The 21,135-nt window shown below is 44.0% G+C and overlaps 1 protein-coding gene across 4 annotated transcripts in view; it reads left to right on the top strand.

The window, feature by feature from the left end:
- Window positions 1-21,135, top strand: part of LOC126181517 (protein pellino-like) — a 145,206-nt gene that overhangs the window by 18,206 nt on the left and 105,865 nt on the right. For 3 of the 4 annotated variants that reach the window (XM_049924777.1, XM_049924778.1, XM_049924779.1), the window contains exons 5-6: window positions 17,552-17,653; window positions 19,089-19,268. In XM_049924777.1, the coding sequence (XP_049780734.1) occupies window positions 17,552-17,653; window positions 19,089-19,268 (282 nt within the window). The remainder of the gene's footprint in view (window positions 1-17,551; window positions 17,654-19,088; window positions 19,269-21,135) is intronic. The other variant, XM_049924780.1, reaches the window with a different exon arrangement.

Here is a 21,135-nt window from a genome sequence, read left to right as displayed (position 1 = left end):
GTTTATTTGGAATATGTGCAATTGTTTATACAAAATTCATCAGAATTGGCATAGAATGACCCAGTTGTATGTTTACTGTGCCAAGTCATTGAAAGTTTTATAATTGGAGGTATTCCAGACATAATTTTCTGAGTTTTCTCCCTTGCTAAAACATCTGTCATGGCTTTCCATTGTTCCTTACAGAAAAGGGTTTCAACACCAAATTGTGGTGTACCAAATCCAGAATGTGTGAAACGATTGAATGCTGTATGTTGAGACACAGCTTGTATGTAGCTTGTAAAATGTTTATTTTCATTACTGTGTTTCTATCATTCAAAGAAATTTAGTCCTACACAACAGCCATTTTGTATTTTTGATCCACAGGCAGAATCTCTCCCCCTCTGCCCCACTCTCCCCCCACTCCCCCCTCTGCCCCCCCCCCTCTGTCCCCCTCTCCCCCCACTTACTTAACAGCACTCTAAATTTTTTTTTCTCTGTACTGATTGAGAGAATGTTGAATTAAAATTTTTTGTGGCAACACTCATGAGATGCCCAATTTTCAAAATATGTCCACTACCATGCAAGGCACTCCATCAGTAGTAATAGACCCAAGTTTCTGAACTGACAAATTATATTCAGAAATGATGGATTTGAACACATTTTAAAAATCTTCTCTTCATGTAGTGTCTTTCAAGGTAAAAATTATAACCAAGCTTTCTTTTACCGTGTAATCAAAAACTGTAAATCTTTCAAAAATCATAACTTGATGTGATTCATCGCTATCTACTGACTGGTCCAACGGCATTGAGAAAGCCAAGTGGAACTGCAAATCTGTTACCAGTTGACCTTTTGTATCTTGTGCCATTGATGCCAGTTTTCTTGTAGTAGCAGGTCTCGACAGAGGTATGCTTCTGTTGGCTGATACTATCTCTGACTTAGTCTGCAATTTGGAAATGGACTAACTAGCTGCCAGAAAGCTTCCCCTAATAACTCTACCATCGTCAAATGCTTTTGCATGTTTCATGAGTACGTCTGATACACAAAATGATGCTCTGTTTGATGAAAGACTCTTTTTGTACAGACTTTACAAAACACGACTATTGTAATTTACTTTTAAGGTTAGAAAGTTATTGTTCTAAAGTTGCATTCAGTATTTGCCTCGTTAGGTTCTACGTATTGAACATATACACCTACCTTCATGCATTATACAAAAAACTGTTCTCCCCACTCATGATGGAGGTGGTATGTTTTCCTGTGTTTAGCCGCGCTCATGTTTCACAACTACCTTACTGAATGAGAACGATAGCTTGGCGTGTGGACTCCCTAGTCCTGATTAGTAACACTATTTGCCATGGTTGACTGCATTGTCATTGAGCTGTGCAGTCCCCGTGTTGTGTGTTTTTGCGCCATTTTGATTGCAATTGTTTTGAGAATGAGTGAAGAGTAGTTTGACATGTAAATATAGACAGCAATTTTGTGAAGTATTTAATTAATTTATTTTTTATTTTACAAATTATTTAATTAACAATTGTTCATTACCTCCGTTGTGCATATTATTGGTCCATGGAAGCTCAAAACAGAGGTTTGTGTTGCCTATTGGAAGTGGACTACCCCCCCTCCCTCCCTCCCTCCCCTTCTCTCATCCCGCACCAAACCCTGAGTGAGTGCTCTCCCCGTTCACCACAACGCCAAGTTACAGTTGGCAAGAAGTAGCCTCACCATGCATGATGAAAGACTTGCTTGGCATGAGCATTAAACATTCAAGCTGGTGAAATGCTGATGGAGATGAAAGAGTTGGAGACAGGTTTACTGCGTACAAATACTGTGCAAATAACTCGCTGCTTCAAATGGGTTTTTCACAAAAAGAGCTCATTTGAACAGATTTTGGATAAATGTTTTGAAAGATCAACTCGTAGAGCCATGGCGATCATCCAGTCAATTGTGATTGATGGGTCGAGCACCCCTGCTTTGTGTGAATTAATTATAAGCATAACGAATTCACGCTGATTACGCTGCTGTTCACTACAGTTCTAGACAGGTGATCCTGCAAAAGATGAGTAAAAATTATCTACCAAAAGATTACGATCTACCTATTGATCGAAAGGAATGACTGCAAATTGCTACCTTTTATTTTATTTTTGCAGGGGGGTTTCAACATGAATGGCCTGATTTTGGATGGTAGGGCCTAATGGCTCAGAAGTGTGGAATGTGCTGACAAGAAAATGTGTGTGTGCTTTGAATGGGCATGGCCTAGAGTTTGAGAGAATTGCCCTTAGATATTAATCACCTCGTCTTCTCAGTTTGCAGTCAACCAGAGGTAAAATGGCGTTCGCTCAACATGTGTGTGTTTTGTGTGCTACAGTTTCTAAAGAGTCGGTTCGTGATTTGTGTCCACTGTGCTTTTTATTCATGTTATGTCACTGATCTGCCTTCACCCAAAAGCATTTATCATTGCTATTGCCAATTTGAAGAGACAGGATACTTGTTCACAGATAAGAGTCCAGGTTAACCTTGCACAGGAAAATACAGTGACTGGAATGAGTGGTCTCCAGATGCTGCAGAATTGACTTTTTTCACAACTTTAGGAGGTGTCTGATGACTTCATTCCCCAACAGGATGGAGCACCACCACGTTGGCACAACAATGTACGTCACTTTCTCAGTAGCATGCTGATTCAACAGTCCCCCTGCAGATCTGGGGTTTAGAATAGGCCCGAGGTATCCATCCTTGTCGTAAGAGACGACTAAAAGGAGTCTCACACTTTTCGGCCCTATAACTTCAGTTCCCATTTTATGATTTGACCTGATCCTTTCCAAATTCTACAGCAGTGCGGGCCCTATGGGGAAGGATGACGTACATGGTGCATCAGTTGTCTGTAGTGCCCTAGATTCGATCTCCTAAACCTCTTGTCTTGGCATCTCCACCTGCAGTTCAACTATTTGGGGTGAGAACACTTTCTGTGGTATGTCATCTTCTTCCGTTGTCTCCTGTCCTCATTTTTCCCTATGACAATATTAGATTTCTCTGTGCCCAATAGCCAGACCGTTGTGGTGGGGCCATCATTTACCCATTTGGTGGTAGCCCCTCTCACAACACACAACACAGGGATCGCACTGCTGATGCCTGAGCTGTAAATTCCCCATGTATGCCAAGGAGTAGATGTCTTGTCTTTCTGGGTTATCAGGACTACCGGCAATTGCTATCATTCCAGTTGGCCTTTGCTTTGGCTGGGTTGCGTCCATGGGAAGAGCCCCTAATTGGAGTGGGTGGCGTGAGGGCAGATGACCCACAATGAAGTGGACTAGGTCATTTCTTGCTAGTGACCGTATGGCGCCAGCAGTCTTTAAGAAGGGCAAGATCAAGTGCAGTGCTGACAGATATGACCCTAAATCGTTTCCCTCCATCACTACACCATGGGAGGAATGTTGGGCTACAGAAAGAAGAACCATATTCGCCTCGGTATTTAGTCTCCAGCAGAATGGATGGGGATTCCTTTCTACATACAAAGCCTCAATTTCTTGTTGTACATCTTGAGGATAAGTTTGGGGAAGTGACAGTGCTGTCAAAGATGAGAAGCGGTGCAGTCCTGATTCAGAGAGCATCCCCAGCCCAATCCCAGGCATTACTCACTTGTGACTGGCTGGGTGATATTCCTGTTTCCGTCACTCCCCATAAAAACCTCAACATGGTCCGGGGGATTATTTTCCATAGCGACCTCCTCTTGCAGTCTGACGACGAGCTCTGCGCCAATCTAGAATGGCGGGGTGTTCATTTCATCCGGCACGTTTACAGGGGACCCAAAGACAACAGGCTTGCTACCAGTGCCTTCATCTTGGCCTTTGAGGGTGATTCATTGGCTGAAAAGGTCAAGGTGGTGGTTTACTGCTGTAACGTTAAACCGTATGTCCCTCCCCGTTTGCAGTGCTTTAAGTGCTGGAAGTTTGGGGACATGTCTTCCCGCTGCATTTAAAGTGACACGTGTCGAGACTGCGGACGTCCACTGCATCCAGATAATCCATGTGCTCCTCCTCCCACTTGTATCAGCTGTGGAGAGCAGTAATCCCCCTGTTCACCAGACTGCACAGGACTCCAAAAGGAGTGGAAAATTATAAGAGTACAGGACCCTGGACCAGTTGGCTTACCAAGAGGCTAAACGTAAATTTGAACAATTGCACCCTGTTCGGTTGACGTTCACATATGTTGCAGCAACATTACCATCGCGAGTGCCAGTCGTACCACACTCTGTGCCACGAACAGTTGGCGCTCTGTGCCCGCTTGGTGGTAGGGGGAAAATCTCCTTCTGTTGCTCCCAAAGTACTTACTTCTGGATCAAGCCCACCCCCCTCCCCCACCCCAAAACGTAGGGGACATTGGTTGCCTCCCACCAGCCAGAGAAGCAACAGTCTCCTGCGGCTCCTCTCGCATGGAAGGGGGTCCTTTGGGACCCTCTCTCCCAACGTCTCCACTAATGCCACAGAGGACATTAGCCAGTGGCTAACGGAACCAAAAGCTAATGGATGAAGAGCTTCATGGTCTTCCTCCATGCCTGAAGTTACTTCAGAGAAGTCCTCCCAGCAAGCCCCTAAAGAGAAGTGGGAGGGCAAGCAAACAAAGAAGTCTGCTAAGAAAAAGGACCGTCCCCTGGCCCCAACACCCCCACTCCCTACGAGTTCAGCATCTGTGGGTGAGTTGGAGATCTTAGTGCCACTGAGGACCTGGATCTCACTGATACCTCATACACAATACGAATGGATACAGATACTCAATCGGTGGCAGCAGGTGACCCTGAGGCATAACTTGCCTCTTTGCGTGCTTCGTGCCTTCCCAGCCTCACGATAATGTGATCCTCCAGTGGCATTGTTGCAGTTTTTCCACCACCTGGCTGAGCTACGGCAACTGTTAAGCTTAATAGTTGCTTTCTGCATTGCTGTCCAAGAAACCTGGTTCCTGGCAATGTGGACCCCTGCCCTCCGCGGCCACAAGGGATATTAAAAGAACCAAAGTGACTATAATAGTGTCTATATTCTGAACTCTGTATGCTGTGAATCTGTGCCCCCTCAAACCCCTCTTGCAGTTGTGGCTGTCAGGATAGGGATGAAGCAGGAAATAACTGTCTGCAACGTGTATCTTCATCCAGATGGTGAAGTACCTCTGGATGCATTGGCTGCACTGATTCATCAACTCTCTAAACCTTTCCTACTTTTGGGAGATTTTAAGGTCCATAACGCCTTGTGGGGTGGCACCGTGCTTACTTGCCAAGGTAGAGATGTCGAAACTTCCCTGTCTCGACTTGACCTCTGCCCCTTAAATACTAGGGTCCCCACACTTTTCACTGTTGCTCATGGCACTTATTCAGCCATTGATTTATCCCTCTACAGTTCAGGACATCTCCAATCTGTCCACTGGAGAGCCCATGATGACTTGTGTGGTAGTGACCACTTTCCCATCTTCCTATCACTCCCCCAGCACTATTCCCCGGGTGTGGACTTTCTACATCTACATTTATACTCCGCAAGCCACCCAACGGTGTGTGGCGGAGGGCACTTTACGTGCCACTGTCATTATCTCCCTTTCCTGTTCCAGTCGCGTATGGTTCGCGGGAAGAACGACTGTCTGAAAGCCTCTGTGCGCACTCTAATCTCTCTAATTTTACATTCGTGATCTCCTCGGGAGGTATAAGTAGGGGGAAGCAATATATTCGATACCTCATCCAGAAACGCACCCTCTCGAAACCTGGCGAGCAAGCTACACCGCGATGCAGAGCGCCTCTCTTGCAGAGTCTGCCACTTGAGTTTGTTAAACATCTCCGTAACGCTATCACGGTTACCAAATAACCCTGTGACGAAACGCGCCGCTCTTCTTTGGATCTTCTCTATCTCCTCCGTCAACCCGATCTGGTACGGATCCCACACTGATGAGCAATACTCAAGTATAGGTCGAACGAGTGTTTTGTAAGCCACCTCCTTTGTTGATGGACTACATTTTCTAAGGACTCTCCCAATGAATCTCAACCTGGTACCCGCCTTACCAACAATTAATTTTATATGATCATTCCACTTCAAATCGTTCCGCACGCATACTCCCAGATATTTTACAGAAGTAACTGCTACCAGTGTTTGTTCCGCTATCATATAATCATACAATAAAGGATCCTTCTTTCTATGTATTCGCAATACATTACATTTGTCTATGTTAAGGGTCAGTTGCCACTCCCTGCACCAAGTGCCTATCCGCTGCAGATCCTCCTGCATCTCGCCACAATTTTCTAATGCTGCAACCTCTCTGTATACTACAGCATCATCCGCGAAAAGCCGCATGGAACTTCCGACACTATCTACTAGGTCATTTATATATATTGTGAAAAGCAATGGTCCCATAACACTCCCCTGTGGCACGCCAGAGGTTACTTTAACGTCTGTAGATGTCTCTCCATTGAGAACAACATGCTGTGTTCTGTTTGCTAAAAACTCTTCAATCCAGCCACACAGCTGGTCTGATATTCCGTAGGCTCTTACTTTGTTTATCAGACGACAGTGCGGAACTGTATCGAACGCCTTCCGGAAGTCAAGGAAAATGGCATCTACCTGGGAGCCTGTATCTAATATTTTCTGGGTTTCATGAACAAATAATGCGAGTTGGGTTTCACACGATCGCTGTTTCCGGAATCCATGCTGATTCCTACATAGTAGATTCTGAGTTTCCAAAAACGACATGATACTCGAGCAATACTTTAAACAAGGCATACTCTCTGCTGTCACTGTTGAATCCCCCCCAAATGGTACCATCAATGTGGTAGCTGAGCGGGTCACTAGAATGATTGTGTCTGTGGCAGAAAACAGGATCCCTTGTTCTTTAGGGTGGCCCCGGCAAAAGTCAGTCCTTTGGTGGTCGCCGGAAATCGCTGAGGCCATTAAAGAACTTCGACGAGCTGTACAGTGACATAAGTGGCATCCTTCCCTGGAACACATAATAGCTTTTAAACGGCTCCGTGCCTACTTTCACCTGCTGATAAAAAGACGGAAGCAGGAATGTTGGGAGAGGCTGATGGTCACGTTGGCTTTGCGTATGTTCAAGGAGAACGTATTGAATGGCACTCCATGCCAGATGGCTGCGGTGCTTACACTGTAGAGCTGGCAGCCGTTTCTCGTGCTCTTGAGGGCATCTGCTCGTGCCCTGGCAAGTTGTTTCTTCTCTGAACTGACTCCTTGATCAGCCGACAAGCTATCGACCAATGCTACCCCCGTCGTCCTTTAGTAGCGACCATCCAGGAGTCCATCTATGGCCTGGAAAGGTTCAATCGTTCCGTGGTGTTTGTGTGGATCCCAGGCCATGTCGGAATCCCAGGAAATGAACTTGCAGACAGGCTGGACAAACACGCTACACGGGAACTGCTTGTGGAGATCGGCAACCCATAACTGACCTGCGATCATTATTGTGCCGCAAGGTGATTCCGCTTTGGGAGACGGAATGGCATAATCTCAGTACACACAACAAACTGTTTTCCATTAAGGAGACTAGGAATGTGTGGAAGTCCTCCATGCAGACCTCTTGCAGGGACTCTGTGGATCTCTGCCAGCTCCGCATTGGCCATATGTGGCTAACACGTGGCTACCTCCTCCATCACGAGGACCCACCTCGGTGTCACTGTGACTCACATGTGACTGTCGTCCACGTCTTGCTGGACTGCCCACTTTCAGCCCCTTTGCGGCGGACTTTTAACCTTCCCAGCACCCTACCTTCTGTGTTGAGCGACAATGTCTCAACAGCAGATTTAGTTTTATGTTTTATTCGTGATTGGGAGGGGGCGGTTATCGTACCATCTAAGGCTGGGCAGGTGAGCATTTAGCCTTCTCTCAAAGACCACCACCCTCCCTCCATTTTAACTCTGTCACGCTTTCTTTGCATTTGTTTGTCTTGGTGGTCATCTTTTCCCTACCTGTGTTGATCTCGCCTTGTCTTTATGGGGTGGACATTTTAATGTGTTGCAGAGTGGCTGGCTCATCCTCTTTTTTTTTTTTTTATTATTATTGTGATCAGTCAGCCCAGACCATCTGCTCTTTGTTTTTAATACCTTCTCCTTGTGGTGTATGTCCCCCCCCCCCCCCCCCCCCTTTTTCCTTTCGTTTTCATTTTAGGTGTGGTTCCCCATTCCTTTTCCCTTTTTACTTTCTCAAATGTACTTTGGGTGTTTTTGTACCTTGAGCCTTGCTTGTCAGGAAAAAGGGACTGATGACCCTATAGTTTGGTTCCTTTATACCCCCAACCAACCAACTTCAACACTGGATAGGGCGCATGGACCCCAAAACATTGTCCTTCATTCTTGGCCTCCATTATTGCTAGATATGTTGGAATATACAAAGGAAAATTTGTGCATCTCCCCTGTACCTAATGACATAGAAACAGTGAAGAACAGAATAATGGCCGCTGTAATTTCTGTGAAAGCCAATACATTCATGACAAATTTAGCTATCATCTAGATGATTTCTTGTTGTTAGTGGTGGACGCACAGAGCATTTGTTATAGCATAGCTAAAGATTTTTGTGAGCATTTTGTAATTTATCCCATGTTTGTAGTATATTTTTATAAGTAAATATAGAGTTTAGAAATCAGGTCATTCTTTGTGAAACATGCTGTATTATGATCTGATCTGTTTGAAAATTGAGAGAAATGTTCTAGGCATGTTGAGAATTTACTGGCAAATGGGTTTTAGTTTGTAAGTCATTTAAACATTTATTGCTTAAGAGATTTTCCGTAGAAATTAATTTCAAGAACAATGTTCTTTTGGTGGTTGCATAGGGATCATTGAAAATATTAATTGAACGTGGGTTTATATATATGAAGGGACTTCATTAATACAGGGTTGTATGGTGGGTAGTTTATAATGTGTTGGAACAATTGTAAGCGGTAAGTTTTCATGTTGAGAGTGATCATTTAATTATAATTATTTGTTGAATGACATGAGTCCTTGTGACGGTTTTAGATTATAGCTTTGGGATGGTTCGAAGAATGTGGAAGTCTGAGTAACCCTGGAAACCTGATGTACAGTAGTTTGTGCCATCAACATAGTGCAAAGTTGGAATGTTTGAATCTTGGGAAAAGAGAACTGTGTACTGGTATCTATACCCTCGCCGGCGAAACATTGCACTTGACAGTTCGCTTTTTGTCTAGTTAGGTTGGCTATACTGTAATAGCGAAGTCGCAACAGCAGCCTCTATACACACAGCAGACGATACAGTTTTCCGTCCCGTCTCGTAAATGCAAGCGATTGAGCAAATACAGTGTAAATAAAAACTCGTTCATAGTTGTACTACATGACAGGAAGTAAACAACCATATAATAATGCATGTAAAAGCATAACAATGCACACCCTTTCGATAACGTAGCAAAGAAATACAAAAAACAAGCATCTGACGACTGGTACTTTAAAATCAATAGTTTACAAAATAAATAATAACCGAGATTGCAATAAATAACCAATATTAGTAATTTTTCACTCGCTAGTTTACAGCGATAATGGTGCAATTCCATCCAGCTTGCCATCGTCACTGTTGTCCGATTCATCGCCAAAACCGTCTTAATCGTCGTCATCAGCAAGACAAATCATTAATTGTTCATGCCCACTGATAATGCCTTCTATTGTCTGTGCTGCTCGTATAAGCTTCTCGACATGCTCTACTTTTTTTCTCCATGAGGCTGCATCCACAGTCACAAGAGCTTCACGCAACAGCTTTTCCACCTCTGTTATTGTAAAGGACTTGTTGTTGTTCCTTACATACATTTTTACATCACTCCATATTAACTCAGTAGGCTTGAAATGGCAGTGATATGGTGGCAGCCTTATTACAGTATGACCCTGCTCCTTGGCAATTTCGTCTACTACATATGTAGGTGTCGTAGGATTATTTTCTTTAACAAGAGAATATAATAGAACCTTTGTCATACTCATATCTGCTGCAATATTTCGAGCCTGTAACCATTGCATCATAACTTCTTTCCGATCATTTGTGGTTGGGGCTTTGTTCTGTATCACCGAATGATATGGAGCATTTCCATTACAATTGTTGTAGGGACAGGAAATTGTTTTAAAAGGTTCCTGAACCATTCAACAAATCGTGTGTGATCCATATCTTCATGGTAATCACCAGTCTTTCTTAATCTAAAAACTAAAAGTGTGTCAGGGACAAAACCACTGGAGGAGCCTGCATGGACCACAACTAATCTAGCTCTCCCGTCGGCTGATGGCCGCTACTGCTGGGTGTGTTATCCGTCCAGCATTTACTGACAGCTTCCCCGGCATTAGCCCACGTTTTGTCTAGCCAAATTTTCGAATGAATGTCTCTGCCCACAATTTTGTGCAAGAAAATGCTACGAGCGGTAACAATATGTGCCCTCTCTAACAGTAATTTGCGTCCGTCTAGTATTTTCTAACGGAAACCCACATTTTTTAGCACAATTTTTAGTGATGTTTTACCACCCCTGAAGAGTTCACTTTCTTTTTGAGAGACTAATATCTTAGCTACAGTCGGATACTCTTTTCTGCTGTAGTAAGCATAAACATGCCTACGAATTGCATCAGTCTGGAAAGAATCTTAAATCTGTGATAGGACTAGACTGCTTTTTCTTTTTCCCGGAGTTGTTAAAAATGTATTATTTGATCCAGACAGCTCGGAATCATTACGGCTCACTTCACTATCTTCCAAGTTTTGTAGTAATATTCCCTTAGTTACTACGGTTCTTGCACTAATTCAAAGAGTTTTCGATGTACATTCCACTACTTTATCGGCAGGAATTGATGGCTGTCCATGAATGCTTAAGTAGTTTTTCTCCTTCTCGTAAAACTCAAGAGTTCTGAGTAGTAACTCCAGTGTCTGGCTGTTTAGCGGCACCCCACGACGCAAAGGATTGTCACTAGGTGAACCAAGTCTTTTCGATGGCATTTTCCAAGTATGTGAACTCACAACGTAACAAAAGTCACAACGATATAGCACACAGTACAACGAAAACACGCGGTAAACAACATACAATTCACGTTGTATACACATTCACTAAACAAAGCCGGCAACGCGGGAACTTTGACGTCACAGCACGTGAGTAACAGCAGTGCCCACTGCGCTGTGATCGGCTGGCGCCCCACGCTGAACGCCTAGCGCCTATCGTTCTTCACTTGTTACTCTGTTACGCTGCCAACATCATACGCAAACGTCAAATGCAATGTTTCAGCGGCACGGGTATAGTTAGCAAACACATGCTTATGGAATATTTTCTCGGTTTATGAATTGGACTGAATACTTTGTAGCAAATAAGGTGGATTTAAACACTGAGAAAAAATAGAAGTATTGTATGACTGGCACTGAAGCTATGGCCTAAAGTGTGCCATGCTGATGCTGTACATGTTCATGTATCTCAGTGTGCTTAGTACAGTTCCGATTTTAATGGGTACTAATTAAATTGATATCATCCAGGTATTGAAGAATTCATCTTATGTACAGAAGTGTACCAATGCGAACAGTTGTAATCTGAGATAGCTGGCAACTTCAGCTACATCACCATTCACTCTGGTCTCTGACTTCATCCCCCACCCATGTCAACACTTCGTGACAGAAATAATTCTTTCTATGAAATTTGTTTTTATCATATACGAATGAGAAGACATATGCAAGCCACATTTTGCCTTTACAAAATTATGTGGCATAAGAACTGAAGAGGCTTTTATTTTGATGAAGATGGATTCATATATGCTATTCTTTGAACAGATACTGGCAAAGTTTTTTTCAGAGAAGTATTGTCAAACAAAAGCACTGATCTATATTTAATTTTGGAATTGCAGGGCGTTGGTATATAGACATTTAGTGTGTGGCAGTACTCCACTTGTAAGGGTAGTGGAGAGTGTGCTTTGGCCATCTCCGCTCCCTGCTCCCTGTTTCTCAACCATAATCTCAGCGGTGCTGACCGCCCTCCACAGGTCTTCAGTTTCGTTTGGTATGGAATAAGTCGCTAAAAGAAATGTTGGCTATAGGCAAGACAGAAACATACAGGCCTCATTGTGAATCTACAACATGGGTACGCTTGACCAATTGTAAGAAAGATTATACACCAGATTTTACATTTCAGTCTCTATTTTTTAACTTCTTAGGTATGCATCACAGTTTCACAGTAGTGTACACGATTGTTCCAAACAAGGGTATTCCCTTGGCTGCTCTGTACTGTTCTCCGACCATGTCACTAAGATTCTTCTTCGTGATGAGTATACAGTTTTGTCAGCAGAGCTCCACATACTCGTGAAGGCATTGGACAGATGCGATGTATTCAGGGCAAATGGTTTCTCATCTGCTCCAGTTCCCTTAGTGCCTTACAATCGTTACAGATCCTGCACCCAGCTGAGAAGTTGTGCTGGGTACCAGGGAATGTGGGGATCCGGGTAAACAAGCTGGCCAATTGGGCTGCTAAGGAGGCCTGCAGAGGGGAGGATGTGGCACAGTGTCCTATTCCTCAGCAGGCTGCTGTTTCTGCACTGCATAGGAAGTTCATGCAGTTGTGGGATGAGGAATGGCTTACAGTAAAGGACAATGAGCTGCAGTTGGTGAAGTAAGTATTTAGCTATGTTGTTCCTCCTGCTGTTTACTCATGCGGGATGAAGTGACTTCACATATGTTTGAATTGGTCACTGCCCTCTTACATGGCTTTTTACCATGGGGAGAGGATTCCCCGTTTTGTGATGCTTGTGGTGTGCAGATCTCTGTACACCATATTTTAACAGAGTACATTTTATACTGTGACACAAGGGCAGAAGCAGCTATTGGTGGGTATCTGCCCTCTATTTTAGCTGATAAGGCGAGTGGGTCTAAAGTTTCAAAGTTTTGTGATGTGCCTGTACTATGTCCTAAGATTTCAGGCTGGAGGTTGTAGTGTGTTGCGGAGTGACTGGCTCATCCTTTTTTATTCTTGCAGTCCACCAGCCATGTCCATCTGCTGTATCTTTTAACTCCTTCTGCTACTTTCTTTCTGTTTAGTTAATGTTTTAATATTAGTATGATACTTCGTTTTGTGCTTCAGTACGGGTACACACATAGGTTCCCATATATTGTGACTTTAGTTACCTTGCTGTTTTATACTCCTGTTTAGTGTGTTTTACCGACACTCGTCCCCAACTGTTTTGTGTGGGTGCTGAAGACCTTGCTGTCATGTGGCTACACCAGCATACCCATTCATCCATCCAATGTTGAGGGTATACGATTTCCTTTGTAGACATTGACGTTGGTCAGAGGAAAGTGTATAACGCTGTTTGAAAAAACAATTGTAGAACAACATTGTTCTACCTTACCGCACACTTCATTCGTGTGACTGCTTATATGACCTTCACACAGTGTTTCTAGTCCGGTTCAGGAATGATGGCAGTTTGAGACGTGGATGCGGATTGCATTGTTACTGGTTTCAAGTGCCAGTTGGTGTGTGTGTGTGTGTGTGTGTGTGTGTGTGTGTGTGTGTGTGTGTGTGTGTGTACCTAAAAACAAAGATGATGTGACTTACCAAATGAAAGTGCTGGCAGGTCGACAGACACACAAACGAACACAAACATACACACAAAATTCAAGCTTTCGCAACAAACTGTTGCCTCATCAGGAAAGAGGGAAGGAGAGGGAAAGACGAAAGGATGTGGGTTTTAAGGGAGAGGGTAAGGAGTCATTCCAGTCCCGGGAGCGGAAAGACTTAACTTAGGGGGAAAAAAGGACGGGTATACACTCGCGCTCGCGCGCGCGCGCACACACACACACACACACACACACACACACACACACACACACACACACACACACATCCATCCACACATATACAGACACAAGCAGACATATTTAAAGACAAAGAGTTTGGGCAGAGATGTCAGTCGAGGCAGAAGTGCAGAGGCAAAGATGTTGTTGAATGACAGGTGAGGTATGAGTGGCGGCAACTTGAAATTAGCGGAGATTGAGGCCTGGTGGATAACGGGAAGAGAGGATATATTGAAGAGCAAGTTCCCATCTCCGGAGTTCAGATAGGTTGGTCTTAGTGGGAAGTATCCAGATAACCCGGACGGTGTAACACTGCGCCAAGATGTGCTGGCCGTGCACCAAGGCATGTTTAGCCACAGGGTGATCCTCATTACCAACAAACACTGTCTGCCTGTGTCCATTCATGCGAATGGACAGTTTGTTGCTGGTCATTCCCACATAGAATGCATCACAGTGTAGGCAGGTCAGTTGGTAGATCACGTGGGTGCTTTCACACGTGGCTCTGCCTTTGATTGTGTACACCCTCCGGGTTACAGGACTGGAGTAGGTGGTGGTGGGAGGGTGCATGGGACAGGTTTTACACCGGGTGCGGTTACAAGGGTAGGAGCCAGAGGGTAGGGAAGGTGGTTTGGGGATTTCATAGGGATGAACTAAGAGGTTACGAAGATTAGGTGGATGGCAGAAAGACACTCTTAGTGGAGTGGGGAGGATTTCATGAAGGATGGATCTCATTTCAGGGCAGGATTTGAGGAAGTCGTATCCCTGCTGGAGAGCCACATTCAGAATCTGATCAAGTCCCGGAAAGTATCCTGTCACAAGTGGGGCACTTTTGTGGTTCTTCTGTGGGAGGTTCTGGGTTTGAGAGGATGAGGAAGTGGCTCTGGTTATTTGCTTCTGTACCAGGTCGGGAGGGTAGTTGCGGGATGCGAAAGCTGTTGTCAGGTTGTTGGTGTAATGCTTCAGGGATTCCGGACTGGAGCAGATTCGTTTGCCACGAAGACCTAGGCTGTAGGGAAGGGACCGTTTGATGTGGAATGGGTGGCAGCTGTCGTAATGGAGGTACTGTTGCTTGTTGGTGGGTTTGATGTGGACGGACGTGTGAAGCTGGCCATTGGACAGGTGAAGGTCAACATCAAGGAAAGTGGCATGGGATTTGGAGTAGGAACAGGTGAATCTGATGGAACCAAAGGAGTTGAGGTTGGAGAGGAAATTCTGGAGTTCTTCTTCAATGTGAGTCCAGATCATGAAGATGTCATCAATAAATCTGTACCAAACTTTGGGTTGTCAGGCCTGGGTAACCAAGAAGGCTTCCTCTAAGCGACCCATGAATAGGTTGGCGTACGAAGGGGCCATCCTGGTACCCATGGCTGTTCCCTTTAATTGTTGGTATGTCTGGTCTTCAAAAGTGAAGAAGTTGTGGGTCAGGATGAAGCTGGCTAAGGTAATGAGGAAAGAGGTTTTAGGTAGGGTGGCAGGTGATCGGCGTGAAAGGAAGTGACACATTACATGCAGTCTCCCATCCTTCATCAAAGACACCAACCACTTTCTCGAACGCCTGGAATCCTTACCCAATCCGTTACCCCCAGAAACCATCCTTGTAACCATTGATGCCACTTCCTTATACACAAATATCCCGCACGTCCAGGGCCTCGCTGTGATGGAGCACTTCCTTTCACGCCGATCACCTGCCACCCTACCTAAAACCTCTTTCCTCATTACCTTAGCCAGCTTCATCCTGACCCACAACTTCTTCACTTTTGAAGACCAGACATACCAACAATTAAAGGGAACAGCCATGGGTACCAGGATGGCCCCTTCGTACGCCAACCTATTCATGGGTCGCTTAGAGGAAGCCTTCTTGGTTACCCAGGCCTGACAACCCAAAGTTTGGTACAGATTTATTGATGACATCTTCATGATCTGGACTCACAGTGAAGAACTCCAGAATTTCCTCTCCAACCTCAACTCCTTTGGTTCCATCAGATTCACCTGTTCCTACTCCAAATCCCATGCCACTTTCCTTGATGTTGACCTTCACCTGTCCAGTGGCCAGCTGCACACGTCCGTCCACATCAAACCCACCAACAAGCAACAGTACCTCCATTACGACAGCTGCCACCCATTCCACATCAAACGGTCCCTTCCCTACAGCCTAGGTCTTCGTGGCAAACGAATCTGCTCCAGTCCGGAATCCCTGAAGCATTACACCAACAACCTGACAACAGCTTTCACATCCCGCAACTACCCTCCCGACCTGGTACAGAAGCAAATAACCAGAGCCACTTCCTCATCCTCTCAAACCCAGAACCTCCCACAGAAGAACCACAAAAGTGCCCCACTTGTGACAGGATACTTTCCGGGACTTGATCAGATTCTGAATGTGGCTCTCCAGCAGGGATACGACTTCCTCAAATCCTGCCCTGAAATGAGATCCATCCTTCATGAAATCCTCCCCACTCCACCAAGAGTGTCTTTCCGCCGTCCACCTAACCTTCGTAACCTCTTAGTTCATCCCTATGAAATCCCCAAACCACCTTCCCTACCCTCTGGCTCCTACCCTTGTAACCGCACCCGGTGTAAAACCTGTCCCATGCACACTCCCACCACCACCTACTCCAGTCCTGTAACCCGGAGGGTGTACACAATCAAAGGCAGAGCCACGTGTGAAAGCACCCACGTGATCTACCAACTGACCTGCCTACACTGTGATGCATTCTATGTGGGAATGACCAGCAATAAACTGTCCATTCGCATGAATGGACACAGGCAGACAGTGTTTGTTGGTAATGAGGATCACCCTGTGGCTAAACATGCCTTGGTGCACGGCCAGCACATCTTGGCGCAGTGTTACACCGTCCGGGTTATCTGGATACTTCCCACTAACACCAACCTATCCGAACTCCGGAGATGGGAACTTGCTCTTCAATATATCATCTCTTCCCGTTATCCACCAGGCCTCAATCTCCGCTAATTTCAAGTTGCCGCCACTCATACCTCACCTGTCATTCAACAACATCTTTGCCTCTGCACTTCTGCCTCGACTGACATCTCTGCCCAAACTCTTTGTCTTTAAATATGTCTGCTTGTGTCTGTATATGTGTGGATGTGTGTGTGTGTGTGTGTGTGTGTGTGTGTGTGTGTGTGTGTGCGCGCGAGTGTATACCCGTCCTTTTTTCCCCCTAAGGTAAGTCTTTCCGCTCCCGGGACTGGAATGACTCCTTACCCTCTTCCTTAAAACCCACATCCTTTCGTCTTTCCCTCTCCTTCCCTCTTTCCTGATGAGGCAACAGTTTGTTGCGAAAGCTTGAATTTTGTGTGTATGTTTGTGTTCGTTTGTGTGTCTGTCGACCTGCCAGCACTTTCATTTGGTAAGTCACATCATCTTTGTTTTTAGGTATATTTTTCCTACGTGGAATGTTTCCTTCTATTATAACCATATGTATGTATGTATACGCTTTGCATTTAAAGGAAACATTTATATCCAGCAGATTCTTTCTTTATGTAGAATTTGTCACTTAGCACCACTATCAGCGATGACAACTTGCAATAAATGGAATAAAAATACACTAAAGACACACTATTATCATGTTTAATGCTCTCATTGGCTATGACATTCACAAAAGAGTGCTCAGAACACTACTGAAAGGTCATTGGCTGTCAGAGAATGTGTGACGTATGTATGCAGAACAAGCCTAAACTCAATGGCCGTTGTTTGTGACTCACAGCTGTAGTAGGTATAATGATTATGTAGTACTATGCAGATTGTAAAAGTATTTGTGATTTTGGGAAAAAAAACATTGTTTCAGGCGGCGCTGGATTCAAAATCACATAATGTGATTTACAAGTTTTCCGTCTCTGAAACTGTTCTTGTTCAGTATGCAAGAGACAGGGAAACAGACATGTTTCAGGTAAACCATCATCATGTTATTCTCTTCTCTGTAGTGTTTGTATGGAATGAATTGTTCAAATTGGGAAACTAAAGATATTTGGAATTATATCAAGTGAATAATGTTGTTGTGGAGTATAAATAATGGAAGTAGTGGCACTAACAACTCCCAAAATAGTTGAGATACTGAGTTGTTAAGTAAAGAGAAAAGCTGTCATCAAACCAACCTTCAGTTGAACAGCATAGTGTTTTACTGGGCATTGTAGGTGATATGCTCTTGCCTTCCTTCAAACTTTCAGTCAATTTAACCAGCCGAATCTAAGCACATAAAATAACTGAGAACATTGTTAGCTTTTGGTCAAGTCTTTTGATTAGACCTAATAGAATGAACTTACACACACGGACCTATGTGTGTACACACTCTTCATGGCAGTGTTCTCCTGATTGACAACATTGTGCTAGCTCTGCAGCTAGGCTATGGTTGTGTTGGGACAAGTTGATAAAGAAACAGGGAGGGTAGCAAATGTTTGGCTGGGGTGGAGAGAGAGCCATAGGCACAAGGTAGGAGAGGGCCACCAGTAAGTGTGTTCTGGCCAAAGGTAGGTGTGGTAAGGGCCACTTAACCCATGACTCTTTCACTCATCCTACACTCTCACCCTCCTGTTCGCACTCTTCCACTTTTCTATCTCCCCTTCCAGCCCACTTCTTGATGTCGTGGTATTTTGTGCATAACTCACCCTCCCTTGACTAGAGCAAGCTCACTGGTGCCACATTCCTATCTATGTGCCTGCTGCCCTCATTCCAGGCCACGAGCCATTCTTAACCAACAAGCCCTGATTTTCTCGATCTCTTGTTCCCCTCGACAACACCCAAGTCACTGCAGTGTAGCTGCAGTGTCTGCACTATGTAGTTGACCAGGAGAATGTGGCTGTGCAGTCTGGAGTAATTTGTCTGAAAGTTACAGCAGTTTGCAAGTATGAAGGCATGTGAGTGATAGGCTCACTGCAAAGAGGGCTGTAGAATACTTGACTGCTCTCTTGCTGTCCCACAGCATACACCCCAGCTGTCTCCTGCTCTGGTAATTGGTATTGCTTGAGGAATCGCCACATGGGTCACAGTTTCTGCTTCCGGCATTCCGAGCAAAAATGTACAGGTTCAAAAGACTATGGCTGTTGACTCTTAATGCAATACTTGTGTTGCTGCTTTATGTCACCTGTAATGAACACTACAGTGACAAAGTACCTACACTACACATGCTTACTTGCGAGTGGAGGAAGAGCCACTCATAGCAGTGTGGCCAACAACAACAACAGTAACAGTTTCTCTGCATCTCCACAAAAAAAGGGGAACCTTTTTTTCTGTGATTCTCCATGTAGTTTTGAGTTGTTCCTTCATTAAAACGTACGTTCTTTGTGGTAAATTTCAGTGTATGTACTAACAGTTTTAACATTTTGCAGATTGGACGCTCAGCTGAGCCACCAATTGATTTTGTAGTCATGGATGTAAATCGACATGCTGGCAGGGCAACAAGTACCGTATCGAGGTATGCATGTCGTGTCCTAGCAGATCGAAAGAATTGCAGAGATGTCAGAGTCTTCGCAGCAGGCTTCAATGAGGCTTGCAACATATTCTTGGGTGTAAGTTAATTAGCATTTTAAATCTATATTTTGCGTAATCTTTTGTTCATAATTCATCCTGATTACAGATCTTCTGATATGGTAAGTGGCTATTCATCTGATTGGTAATATTTATGAATGATAAGATATGTAGCAAACAACATTGTAAATGAATGAAAATCTAATTTTCATTGGTAACAACAACTGTTCAGTGGAGTGCATATTTAAAGATGCATACATCCAAATGTGGTGTTTCTGTGTGATGTGAAGCAATGTGATGAGTTGAGGTCAGATGATGTTTATGGCTGCTGGCACTCAGTACTGATCTTGCAACAGTTTTACTTGGAGTATCTTTTGAAGGTCAAGTTTAATAATTGCAGCGTTGCAGATTATTTTTTCTTTCATTGTAATTAGTCTCCCAGGAATACAAACAATAATCAGTAATATTAAACAGATTGTAAGATCTAACTTCGTAAGGGTGTATGTTTTATTTCTGATCAGTGTCATTATGTTTGTGTACTTGGAAATGAAGACTTCCCTGAAAAATGTGGACATGGGACAGCATTAAATGTCGCATATTCAGCTTGCAAGAGACTCGGACTTGTTTGTGCCTATCATCTTGCATTCATCAAACTGCTTCGTCAGATTACATACGCTGTCTTTGGTTTATGTAATTGTTGTTCTTGTAATTTAATGTTCTGGCACTTATTGTTATTTGCCTTCTTAATTCCCAGTACAGTGTTAAGTGTTGTGAATTACAATTGCTTAATTTTGTACATTCCTTTAATTGTTCTTTTTTCATGACTGAACCAATCATGTGACACAGAACACACTCGAGAGATGACAGGATGGAGATTTTACGCAGCAAAGAAAGCAAACAGTCATATAAGTGGATGGTTGAGCTGTGCATCCAATCTGCATAAAATTAATGCAGCTAGTGCAGACATTGAAAGCCAGTATACATTAAATAGCTGAACCACCGGACTAAATTGTCATGCTGGAAGAGCAATGAGTGCTGTATCAAAATACACACATTATGTCCTAGCAGATCAAGACATATAAAGGTGCCTGAATCTTTGCAGCAGGTTTTAATGAAGTGTGAATCATTTGAAGAAATATGCGGAAAAATGGGCTAACCCTCAAATGCACAAGCTTAGAGATACGTGTTGCCACCTGTTGTTGGGTACAGTAACTATCAAAATTGACGTTGTCAGTTTTGATAGTTCCCCTACCCAACAACAGATGGCAACACTTTCTGTAGCAGGGTGTATATGACCCGGCACAACTGGGAGACCCTTGAAAGACCTGGGAATTTTTTCAACTGGAAGAAAACCGGGAATTTTTTAGAATTCAGGGAATTTTTCATTTTTTTTTAGTTATCAGTTAAATTTTTGTAGTTTTGACTGGTAAGAACCGATACTGTAACAAAGGATAGTACTGTATCCCACTACTGCAGAATAATACTTCAACAATAAATCATAAAGGAGAGAGAAAAAAAAAGATAACAACTTAAATTGCAAAGGAAATGCGCCATATACAACCACACACAGCGCTCATGCAAGTGACTGCCAACAGCAAAATGTGTCAGAGGCTTTAGGAAGACTATGCAATGCTTAATAACAACAAATTGCCCCTGATGAGCGTGAAGTCACAACTGTTTACATTAGATTCGTTTTAGCAGTTAAGAGTGGGCGCATGCGCAATTGAGCCGCGTTTGAGTAGTGGATTCTCCCACTTCTGGCTACACGAATGTGGCTGTTGGCTGTGCAAGCAGTCGCAGCAAGCAGCTAGAAGCTACCGGGGAGAGGGGGCACCAAATTCATACTCTTGAGGAAAAAAAATTGTTTCACAAAGCGCCTAGCATCCGGTGCAGTCTATTGGTTATTCA

Source organism: Schistocerca cancellata, chromosome 1 (genome assembly GCF_023864275.1).
Source record: "Schistocerca cancellata isolate TAMUIC-IGC-003103 chromosome 1, iqSchCanc2.1, whole genome shotgun sequence".
NCBI lineage: Eukaryota > Metazoa > Arthropoda > Insecta > Orthoptera > Acrididae > Schistocerca > Schistocerca cancellata.
The sequence above is the reverse complement of the archived record's forward strand: the minus strand, read 5'-3'. Positions and strand labels throughout refer to the sequence as shown.